Consider the following 12,500-nt stretch of genomic DNA (forward strand, 5'->3'; position numbering starts at 1 on the left):
TTTATATCACCACCAAATCATCACCTTTCACCTTCTCATTAAGACTCTACTTGATGTTAACAAACTATAGTTTTGGCAAGTCGTTTAGGACATCTACTTTGTGCATGACACAAGTAATGTTTCCAATAATTGTTTACAGACAGATTATTTCTCTTATAAATTCACTGTATCACAATTCCAGTGGGTCAGAAGTTTACATACACTAAGTTGACTGTGCCTTTAAACAGCTTGGAAAATTCCAGAAAATTACGTCATGGCTTCAGAAGCTTCTGATAGGCTATTTGACATAATTTCAGTCAATTGGAGGTGTACCTGTGGATGTATTTCAGGGCCTACCTTCAAACTCAGTGCCTCTTTGCTTGACATCATGGGAAAATCTAAATAAATCAGTCAAGATCTCAGGAAAAAAAAAAGTTGTAGAGCTCCACAAGTCTGGTTCATCCTTGGGAGCAATTTCCAAACGCCTGAAGCTACCACGTTCATCTGTACAAACAATAGTACACAAGTATAAATACCATGGGACCACGCAACCGTCATACCGCTCAGGAAGGAGATGTGTTCTGTCTCCTAGAGATGAACGTACTTTGGTGTGAAAAGTGTAAATCAATCCCAGAACAACAGCAAAGGCCCTTGTGAAGATGCTGGAGGAAACAGGTACGAAGTATCTATATCCACAGTAAAACGAGTCCTATATCGATATAAACTGAAAGGCCACTCAGCAAGGAAGAAGCCACTGCTCCAAATCCGTCATTTAAAAAGCCAGACTACGGTTTGCAACTGGGGACAAAGATAGTACTTTTTGGAGAAATGTCCTCTGGGCTGATGAAACAAAAATAGAACCGTTTGGTCATAATGACCATCGTTATGTTTGAAGGAAAAAGGGGGAGGCTTGCAAGTCAAAGAGCACCATCCCAACCGTGAAGCACGGGGGTGGCAGCATCATGTTGTGGGGGTGTTTTGCTGTAGGAGGGACTGGTGCACTTCACAAAATAGATGGCATCGTGAGGGATGAAAAGCTTGGTCGCAAATGGAAGGAAATGCTACCAAATACTAATTGAGTGTATGTAAACTTCTGACCCACTGGGAATGTGATGAAATAAAAGCTGAAATAAATCATTCTCGCTACTATTATTCTGACATTTCACCTAACTGGATCTAAGACAGGGAATTTTTACTAGGATTAAATATCAGGAATTGTGAACAACTGAGTTTTTTAAATGTATTTGGCTAAGGTGTATGTAAACCTCCGACTTCAACACTACATGTCCATCCGCTTGTTTCTTTCATATTTACTCTGAAGTGGTGGTGTCGAAGGGGAATGGGCTGCTCCCCATTCTCTCTCTCTCGCTCCCCCTTACTGTCTCCCTCAACCTATTAGCCCCACTGCCCCCCTCTCATCCCATATCAAAGCACTGCATTTGGACTTTTAAAGACCCGCGTCGGTGGAACGTTCCAACGTTGATTTGCCACTGACCCTGCCTGCTGGTTGCTGCTGGTTGTCTGGACTGCTGGGGGGCTGACCGCGTGTTGCCTCTCTGCACATCGCCTGTCCCAGATTAGCCATGCTTGAAGCCCACGGGGATAAATTAACACACACTCACCCACAGGAGAAAGAAGGACGAGGTGTGTGTCACTCACTGCTTTCTCCTTGTCACTCTCACTGTCAAAGCCAACATGTTGTCACTGATGGAGGAAGTGGGGATGTTTTCTACTGGTGTGAATGGATATGTTGCAGGACACTTGGTATTTTCATGTATACAGCAACCTTCACCATAACCCTCCACAACCTTCACCTTAACCCCCCATAACGTTCACCTTAACCCCCATAACCTTCACCTTAACCCCCCATAACCTTCACCTTAACCCCCCATAACGTTCACCTTAACCCTCCACAACCTTCACCTTACCCCCCATAACCTCACAACACAACCTTCACCTTAACCCCCATAACTTCACCTTAACCCCCATAACTTTCACCTTAACCTTCCATAACCTTCACCTTAACCCCCCCAAACCCTTCACCTTAACCCCCCATAACGTTCACCTTAACCCTCCACAACCTTCACCTTAACCCCCCATAACCTTCACCTTAACCCCCCACAACCTTCACCTTAACCCCCCATAACCTTCACCTTAACCCCCCATAACGTTCACCTTAACCTTCCATAACCTTCACCTAAACTCCCTAAGCTTCACCGTAAGTAGTGAGGTGGAGTGAGGAGCAAGGGAGAGGGAGTGACGGCGAGGTGGCGTGAGTGGGGGAGTTTAGGGAGAGAGCAAAAGGAGTGATGGGGGAGTTGGGGAGAGGAAGAGGAAAAGAGAGAGAGGACAGAGGGAGTGGAGTTGGGGAGAAGAGTGAGTAGAGGTCAGAGAAAGAGAGAGGGAAATAAAGGTGAGGGAAATAAAGGTGAGGGAAGGGAGTTGGGGAGAGTTCCAGTAAGGAGAGAGAGGACCGAGGGAAGGGAGTTGGGGAGAGTTCCAGTCAGGAGAGAGAGGACTGAGGGAAGGGAGTTGGGGAGAGTTCCAGTCAGGAGAGAGAGGACAGAGGCAAGGGAGTTGGGGAGAGGGAACAGAGGGAAGGGAGTTGGGGAGAGGGAACAGAGGGAAGGGAGTTGGGGAGAGGGAACAGAGGGAAGGGAGTTGGGGAGAGGGAACAGAGGGAAGGGAGTTGGGGAGAGAGAACATAGGGAAGGGAGTGGGGGAACAGAGGGAAGGGAGTTGGGGGAGAGAGAACAGAGGGAAGGGAGTTGGGGAGAGTTCCAGTCAGGAGAGAGAGGACAGAGGGAAGGGAGTTGGGTAGAGTTCCAGTCAGGAGAGAGAGGACAGAGGGTAGGGAGTTGGAGAGGGAACAGAGGGAAGGGAGTTGGGGAGAGGGAACAGAGGGAAGGGAGTTGGGGAGAGGGAACAGAGGGAAGGGAGTTGGGGAGAGAGAACAGAGGGAAGGGAGTTGGGGAGAGAGAACAGAGGGAAGGGAGTTGGGGAGAGAGAACAGAGGGAAGGGTGGGGGGGAGTGAAGGGGGGGGGAGGACAGAGGGAAGGGAGTTGGGGGAGAGAGGACAGAGGGTAGGGAGTTGGGGAGAGTTCCAGTCAGGAGAGAGAGTGGAAAGATAGAGACCCGTCTCTCTCTTTCTATAGCTCAATCTCTCTTTTTCTCTCTCCGTGTCTGGCAGGGGTTCCCATCCTCTCACCCATAAAAACAGCATAACATTGCCCTGGTGGCTCAGCAAGAGGGGGTGGAGGGGTGCATGTATTTGTGGTGGCAGGCTGAAAGGGTGGAGGGATGGTGGGTGTATTTTGGGATGGAGTCCCCTAGGAGAGCAGAGAGTGTCTTTGTCAGTGTCTTTTTAGACGAACATCCAACAGGATTATGGGGAAGGCAACTTTGATTCTGTCTGTTTGCTCCTTTTGTCCGTTTCTCTTCACGGGTGAGAAATGTGGTCTGTTTATGATGTTTGTCTGTGTCCTTGTGAGAGGGAGATTATAAGTTAGTCTTCCAGAATGAAAGTTGGTGCCAACATGCCGGCTGTGGAAATTCTAAATCTAAAATAACATTTTCTTAGCCCATTGGCCCAGTTTCCCGGACCCAGGTTAAGGCTATTTCTGGAGTTGTGGTCTGGACTTCGGAACTCTATCACTGTGGAAACAGTTTACCAGAAGCCTCTTTGATAGTCACACTACGGCCGTGAACTCGTCCTCATGTAGACTTTACGATAGACCTGGGGGAGCGTTCAGCAGGACGCAACGTTTTGAAACGTGCTATGTAGCCCAAACACGCCTCTCTGACATGTAGAACAAGGAATCACATGGGCTCTCTTCATTTCTATCTATAACGTTCGACACCGTTTGGCTACTGAACGTGGACCTGGTGGTAGAAATATATATTTGTTTTCTTTCCAGTCCTTTTCGAAGAGCTTGAACTGGCTAACTGTGGGGTGGGTTTGACACTTTTGGGACTATTCCATTGCCATGATCTCTGTCATACTGTAGGCCTAATTACCACATCTGCTAGATAGTACTGTCATATTGTTGCTTGGTCTCGGCCACTCTGTGGTAAAACTGTAGGCCTAATAACCACATCTGCCAGACAGTACTGTCATATTGTTTGCAGGGGATGACTTTGTAATTGCGAGTAATGGAGTGATGTTTGTTGTTAGTACACAAGCGGAATGACCACTCCACTTGCTGTGGATTCTAGATGTTCACGTCTCTTTAAATACATGGCAGTGTTACTTAATGATCACTCCACTTGCTGTGGATTCTAGATGTTCACCTGTCTTTAAATACATGGCAGTGTTACTTAATGATCACTCCACTTGCTGTGGATTCTAGATGTTCACCTGTCTTTAAATACATGGCAGTGTTACTTAATGACCACTCCACTTGCTGTGGATTCTAGATGTTCACCTGTCTTTAAATACATGGCAGTGTTACTTAATGACCACTCCTCTTGCTGTGGATTCTAGATGTTCACCTGTCTTTAAATACATGGCAGTGTTACTTAATGATCACTCCACTTGCTGTCTTTAAATACATGGCAGTTTACTAGATGTTCACTAGATGTCTTTAAATACATGGCAGTGTTACTTAATGACCACTCCACTTGCTGTGGATTCTAGATGTTCACCTGTCTTTAAATACATGGCAGTGTTACTTAATGACCACTCCTCTTGCTGTGGATTCTAGATGTTCACCTGTCTTTAAATACATGGCAGTGTTACTTAATGAAATACATGGCTCCTCTTGCTGTGGATTCTAGATGTTCACCTGTCTTTAAATACATGGCAGTGTTACTTAATGACCACTCCACTTGCTGTGGATTCTAGATGTTCACCTGTCTTTAAATACATGGCAGTGTTACTTAATGACCACTCCACTTGCTGTGGATTCTAGATGTTCACCTGTCTTTAAATACATGGCAGTGTTACTTAATGACCACTCCTCTTGCTGTGGATTCTAGATGTTCACCTGTCTTTAAATACATGGCAGTGTTACTTAATGATCACTCCACTTGCTGTGGATTCTAGATGTTCACCTGTCTTTAAATACATGGCAGTGTTACTTAATGTTTATAAATGAATACCAAGACCACCGTGAGGCCTTTGCACCAGCATAATTCACCACTGCCAATTCTCTCTCCATCTACGGCAAACACACGTGTGTTGTAAATGACTGTACGTGCAGGTCTGATTTCCACACGCCCAAGCAGGGATGATGTGGGGTATAATATCACATCATATCTACATGGAGGAGATACATTAGCATATTGGAGACCCACATCCTCCGTCTCTCCACAGTGTTCGTGTGTGTGTGTGTGTGTGTGTGTGTGTGTGTGTGTGTGTATTACTATCTGAAAGTGTGTGTGCTGACTGGCGGCCCCCACCCCTCTCATTAATATGTATGTGTTCTGAGGCAGCGCTGCGAAGACTGTGTTTCTCACCACTGATTAATGCTGTCTGTCAATTACCTCCAGATCCTACCGTGCGGTGGAGCTTCCCCCAGGACTACACAGACCAGGTTGGAAACGCACACGCTAACACACACACGCTAACACACACACACACACACACACACACACACACACACACACACACACACACACACACACACACACACACACACACACACACACACACACACACACACACACACACAGGGTTTTCTGTTAGTCGGTAATAGCCGGCTTTTGGCCCCAAAATAATAAAGTTAGAATTGCCGATGAATAAAATTGGCAACAATTCTCAGGGAGAAGAAGAAAACAATCCCGTTGCTAAATAATGTTTATTATTCTATTTATTGATGACATTTTTTTATATTATTTCACCTTTATTTAACCAGGTAGGCTAGTTGAGAACATCTTTATTTAACCAGGTAGGCTAGTTGAGAACACCTTTATTTAACCAGATAGGCCAGTTGAGAACATCTTTATTTAACCAGGTAGGCTAGTTGAGAACACCTTTATTTAACCAGGTAGGCTAGTTGAGAACACCTTTATTTAACCAGGTAGGCTAGTTGAGAACACCTTTATTTAACCAGGTAGGCTAGTCGAGAACACCTTTATTTAACCAGGTAGGCTAGTTGAGAACACCTTTATTTAACCAGGTAGGCCAGGTAGGCTAGTTGAGAACACCTTTATTTAACCAGGTAGGCTAGTTGAGAACACCTTTATTTAACCAGGTAGGCTAGTTGAGAACATCTTTATTTAACCAGGTAGGCTAGTTGAGAACACCTTTATTTAACCAGATAGGCCAGTTGAGAACATCTTTATTTAACCAGGTAGGCTAGTTGAGAACACCTTTATTTAACCAGGTAGGCTAGTTGAGAACACCTTTATTTAACCAGGTAGGCTAGTTGAGAACACCTTTATTTAACCAGGTAGGCTAGTTGAGAACACCTTTATTTAACCAGGTAGGCTAGTTGAGAACACCTTTATTTAACCAGGTAGGCTAGTTGAGAACACCTTTATTTAACCAGGTAGGCTAGTCGAGAACACCTTTATTTAACCAGGCAGGCTAGTTGAGAACACCTTTATTTAACCAGGTAGGCTAGTTGAGAACACCTTTATTTAACCAGGTAGGCTAGTTGAGAACACCTTTATTTAACCAGGTAGGCTAGTTGAGAACACCTTTATTTAACCAGGTAGGCCAGTTGAGAACACCTTTATTTAACCAGGTAGGCCAGTTGAGAACACCTTTATTTAACCAGGTAGGCTAGTTGAGAACACCTTTATTTAACCAGGTAGGCCAGTTGAGAACACCTTTATTTAACCAGGTAGGCCAGTTGAGAACACCTTTATTTAACCAGGTAGGCCAGTTGAGAACACCTTTATTTAACCAGGTAGGCCAGTTGAGAACACCTTTATTTAACCAGGTAGGCTAGTTGAGAACACCTTTATTTAACCAGGTAGGCCAGTTGAGAACACCTTTATTTAACCAGGTAGGCCAGTTGAGAACACCTTTATTTAACCAGGTAGGCCAGTTGAGAACACCTTTATTTAACCAGGTAGGCCAGTTGAGAACACCTTTATTTAACCAGGTAGGCTAGTTGAGAACAAGTTCTCATTTACAACTGCGACCTGGCTAAGATAAAGCAAAGCAGTGTGACACAAACAACAACAGAGTTACACATGGAATAAACAAACGTACAGTCAATAACACAATAGAAAAAATCTATATATGGTGTGTGCAAATGGAGTAAGGAGGTAAGGCTATAAATAGGCCGTAGTAGTGAGGTAATTACAGTTTAGCAAATTAACACTGGAGGGATATATAAGCAGATGAGGATGTGCAAGTAGAAATACTGGTGTGCAAAAGAGCAGAAAAGTAAATAAAAACAATATGGGGATGAGCTAGGTAGATTGGATGGGCTATTTACAGATGGGCTATGTACAGCTGCAGCGATCGGTTAGCTGCTCAGATAGCAGATGTTTGAAGTTGGTGAGGGAGATAAAAGTCTTCAACTTCAACGATTTTTGCAATTCGTTCCAGTCACAGGCAGCAGAGAACTGGAAGGAAAGGCGGCCAAATGAGGTGTTCGCTTTGGGGACGACCAGTGATACAAACCTGCTGGATCGCGTGCTACGGGTGGGTGTTGTTATCGTGACCAGTGAGCTGAGATAAGGTGGAGCTTTACCTAGCATAGACTTACAGATGACCTGGAGCCAGTGGATCTGGAGACGAATATGTAGCGAGGGCCAGCCGACGAGAACATACAGGTCGCAGTGGTGAGTGGTATATGGGGCTTTGGTGATAAAACGGATGGCACTGTGACAGACTGCATTCAGTTTGCTGAGTAGAGTGTTGGAGGCTGTTTTGTAAATGACATCGTGGAAGTCGAGGATCAGTAGGATGGTCAGTTTTACGGGGGTATGTTTGGCGGTGGTAAAATACATTTGACTGGTCATGCTTATCAGTCTCTTTTTTAATTTGATACATTTAGTGGAATTAGATTGGTGCGGGTGTATAGTACATTGGTTATGTATCTTATCACATGCATACAGCGTATAGAGTATAGCGTACAGACTAGGGCATATAGCGTACAGAGTATAGCGTACAGAGTACAGCGTATAGAGTATAGCGTACAGAGTACAGCGTATAGAGTATAGCGTACAGAGTAGGTCGTATAGTGTATAGAGTACAGAGATGCTGCTACAGCGTATAGAGTATAGCGTATAGAGTATAGCGTATAGAGTATAGCGTATAGAGTATAGCGTATAGCGTATAGAGTATGGCGTATAGAGTATGGCGTATAGAGTATGGCGTACAGAGTATGGCGTATAGAGTAGGGCATATAGCGTATAGAGTAGGGCATATAGCGTATAGAGTAGGGCATATAGCGTATAGAGTAGGGCATATAGCGTATAGAGTATGGCGTACAGAGTATGGCGTACAGAGTATGGCGTACAGAGTATGGCGTACAGAGTATGGCGTACAGAGTAGGGCGTACAGAGTACAGAGTACAGCGTATAGAGTAGGTCGTATAGTGTATAGAGTACAGAGATGCTGCTACAGCGTATAGAGTACAGCGTATAGAGTACAGCGTATAGAGTATAGAGATGCTGCTACAGCGTATAGAGTACAGCGTATAGAGTACAGCGTATAGAGATGCTGCTACAGCGTATAGCGTATAGAGTATAGCGTATAGAGTATAGCGTATAGAGTATAGAGTATAGCGTATAGAGTATAGCGTATAGAGTACAGCGTATAGAGATGCTGCTACAGCGTATAGAGTATAGTGTATAGAGTACAGAGATGCTGCTACAGCGTATAGAGTACAGCGTATAGAGTACAGAGATGCTGCTACAGCGTATAGAGTACAGAGATGCTGCTACAGCGTATAGAGTACAGAGATGCTGCTACAGCGTATAGAGTACAGCGTATAGAGTACAGAGATGCTGCTACAGCGTATAGAGTACAGCGTATAGAGTACAGCGATGCTGCTACAGCGTATAGAGTACAGCGTATAGAGTACAGAGATGCTGCTACAGCGTATAGAGTACAGCGTATAGAGTACAGAGATGCTGCTACAGCGTATAGAGTACAGCGTATAGAGTACAGAGATGCTGCTACAGCGTATAGAGTACAGCGTATAGAGTACAGCGTATAGTGTACAGCATATAGAGATGCTGCTACAGCGTATAGAGTACAGAGATGCTGCTACAGCGTATAGAGTACAGAGATGCTGCTACAGCGTATAGAGTACAGCGTATAGAGTACAGAGATGCTGCTACAGCGTCTCAAACAGCATAGCGTATAGCGTATAGAGTATAGCGTATAGAGTATGGCGTACAGAGTATGGCTTATAGAGTAGGGCATATAGCGTATAGAGTAGGGCATATAGCGTATAGAGTAGGGCATATAGCGTACAGAGTATGGCGTACAGAGTATGGCGTACAGAGTAGGGCGTATAGAGTACAGAGTACAGCGTATAGTGTATAGAGTACAGAGATGCTGCTACAGCGTATAGAGTACAGCGTATAGAGTATAGCGTATAGAGTATAGAGTATAGCGTATAGAGTATAGCGTATAGAGTATAGAGTATAGTGTATAGAGTACAGAGATGCTGCGACAGCGTATAGAGTACAGCGTATAGAGTACAGCGTATAGAGTACAGCGTATAGTGTACAGCGTATAGAGATGCTGCTACAGCGTATAGAGTACAGAGATGCTGCTACAGCGTATAGAGTACAGAGATGCTGCTACAGCGTATAGAGTACAGCGTATAGAGTACAGAGATGCTGCTACAGCGTATAGAGTACAGCGTATAGAGTACAGCGTATAGAGTACAGAGATGCTGCTACAGCGTATAGAGTACAGCGTATAGAGTACAGCGTATAGAGTACAGCGTATAGTGTACAGCGTATAGAGTACAGAGATGCTGCTACAGCGTATAGAGTACAGAGATGCTGCTACAGCGTCTCAAACAGCACTCGCATCGGCAACGGAAGGCCGGTTTCATCAGCGCGTCACATATCGCTTTGCAATGAGCTGGAGGCCTTTTGAAGAAATATACTTAAGCTGCCATGTGTCACTGTTTGTGCGACCCCCGACCAAATTCACATAGAAATGTGAGTTATAGATCTGTCATTCTCATTGAAAGCAACTCTAAGAAGGATGTAGATATGTTCTATGTGCGCTATTTCTATACCTCCAATTCTTACATTTTGCTTTTACTTTCGGTTTTGCACACCAGCTTCAAACAGCTGAAAATAAACTCAGCAAAAGATAATTTGTAAAAATCCAAATAACTTCACAGATCTTCATTGTAAAGTGTTTAAACACTGTTTCCCATGCTTTTCAATGAACCATAAACAATTGATGAACATGCACCTGTGGAATGGTTAAGACACAAACAGCTTACAAACGGTAGGAATTTAAGGTCACAGTTATGAAAACTAAAGAGACACTAAAGAGGCCTTTCTACTGACTCTGGAAAAACACCAAAAGAAAGATGCCCAAGGTCCCTGCTCAGCTGCGTGAACATGCCTTAGGCATGCTGCAAGGAGGCATGAGGACTGCAGATGTGGCCAGGGCAATAAATTGCGATGCCTGTACTGTGAGACGCCTAAGACAGCGCTACAAGGAGACAGGACGGACAGCTGATCGTCCTCACTGTGGCAACAACACCTGCACAGGATTGGTACATCAAACGTCACACCTGTGGGACAGGTACACGATGGCAACAACAACTGTCCGAGTTACACCAGGAACGAGAGAGGCTGGACTAAGGGCTTGTAGCCTGTTGTAAGGCAGGTCCTCACCAACATCTCCGGCAACAACGTCGACTATGGGCACAAACCTACCGTCGCCGGACCAGACAGGACTGGAAAAAAGTGCTCTTCACTGCCAAGTCACGGTTTTGTCTCACCAGTTGTGATGGTCGGATTCTCGTTTATTGTCGAATGGAATGAGCGTTACACAGCGGCCTATACTCTGGAGCGGGATCAGTTTGGAGGTGGAGTGTCTGTCATGGTCTGGGGCGGTGTGTCACAGAATCATCGGACTGAGCTTGTTGTCATTGCAGGCAATCTAACGCTGTGCGTTACAGGGAAGACATCCTCCTCCCTCATGTGGTACCCTTCCTGCAGGCTCATCCTGACATGACCCTCCAGCATGACAATGCCATCAGCCATACTGCTCGTTCTGTGCGTGATTTCCTGCAAGACAGGAATGTCAGTGTTCTGCCATGGTCAGCGAAGAGCCCGGATCTCAATCCCATTGAGCATGTCTGGGACCTGTTGGATCGGAAGGTGAGGGCTAGGGCCATTTCCCACCCAGAAATATCCGGGAACTTGCAGGTGCCTTGGTGGAAGAGTGGGGTAACATCTCACAGCAAGAACTGGCAACTATGGTTGCAGTCCATGAGGAGGAAATGCACTGCAGCTGGTGGCCACACCAGACACTGACTGTTACTTTTGACCCCCCCTTTGTTCAGGGACACATTATTCCATTTCTGTTAGTCACATGTCTGTGGAACTTGTTCAGTTTATATCTCAGCTGTTGAATCTTTTTTATATTCATACAAATATTGACACATGTTAATTTTGCTGAAAAATAAATGCAGTTTAAATAAACACAGTTTTGCTGAGTTCACTATAGTTTTGGTTATGGAAAATATATATTCATTGCGATTTAGAAGGTAGAATAATTTCTCAGTGTTTTAGATGGTGAAATGATTCTCTACACTAGCTTGTTTTGTTAAAGAAACTGAAATTAGCTGAACTATTAAAATTTTAGCAACTAGGAAATTGTGATTTCTGCACAATGCATATTTTAATTGTTTGATGTATTACATATTATGAGACATGTCTTACCTTGCTTCCAAGGAGCCACAATCAGACTGTATCCGTGTGTTATTTTATATCGACTTTCTTTTATTGTCCAGTAGCCAAAGGCACATTCCTAGTCATATAATCAACCCTGCTAGTTGTTGCATCTTTAGATCTCCTCTCTACATTTCTAATGGATATTTTCATCTTTGTCATCTTACATGTGCAGTGCCCTTTTGACAACTTTGTTTCCCATCTAATTGCATTATGGAACAAACATTTTCACGTTGCCGCCTACTCACTCACTCACTCACTCACTCACTCACTCACTCACTCACTCACTCACTCACTCACTCACTCACTCACTCACTCACTCACTCACTCACTCCTCATAGTGATCCCCCGTCAACCTCGCTCTCAGTCCCCCCCCTGCCTTAACCTCTCTCTCACTTAGGGCTGGGTGGTTTACTGTATTTTACTATACCTCTATTGATGCACGGACTGGTTTAGGTTTTTACGTTATCTTCTAAAACGGTATTTCAATGCTTGGTTTGTTAAATGTGATACACTGCTCTGTTTTGATAGTTTAGTCGTCTCTCTACCCCTCTCTCACCAAGCCCCGTCTCCTGTAGCTCAAGGAGCGCTAAAATTATTGTTTTAGCTGCTAATGCTAATCGCTTGCTAGCTAGCTAATAAATTATACCAGTGCCGGTGTAGGCCAAAATCAGCATGTTGT

At 44.5% G+C, this 12,500-nt stretch overlaps 1 protein-coding gene across 4 annotated transcripts in view; it reads left to right on the forward strand.

The window, feature by feature from the left end:
- The window catches only part of dennd1b (DENN/MADD domain containing 1B), a 250,760-nt gene that overhangs the window by 34,552 nt on the left and 203,708 nt on the right, over positions 1-12,500 (forward strand). For 2 of the 4 annotated variants that reach the window (XM_052464162.1, XM_052464172.1), the window contains exon 1: positions 6,815-7,580. In XM_052464162.1, the coding sequence (XP_052320122.1) occupies positions 7,359-7,580 (222 nt within the window). In that variant the 5' untranslated portion in view covers positions 6,815-7,358. Of the gene's footprint in view, positions 1-5,470; positions 5,515-6,814; positions 7,581-12,500 lie in introns of those variants that run through there. The other 2 variants (XM_052464186.1, XM_052464178.1) reach the window with 2 other exon arrangements.

This window comes from Oncorhynchus keta, chromosome 1 (assembly GCF_023373465.1).
Source record: "Oncorhynchus keta strain PuntledgeMale-10-30-2019 chromosome 1, Oket_V2, whole genome shotgun sequence".
Classification (NCBI taxonomy): domain Eukaryota; kingdom Metazoa; phylum Chordata; class Actinopteri; order Salmoniformes; family Salmonidae; genus Oncorhynchus; species Oncorhynchus keta.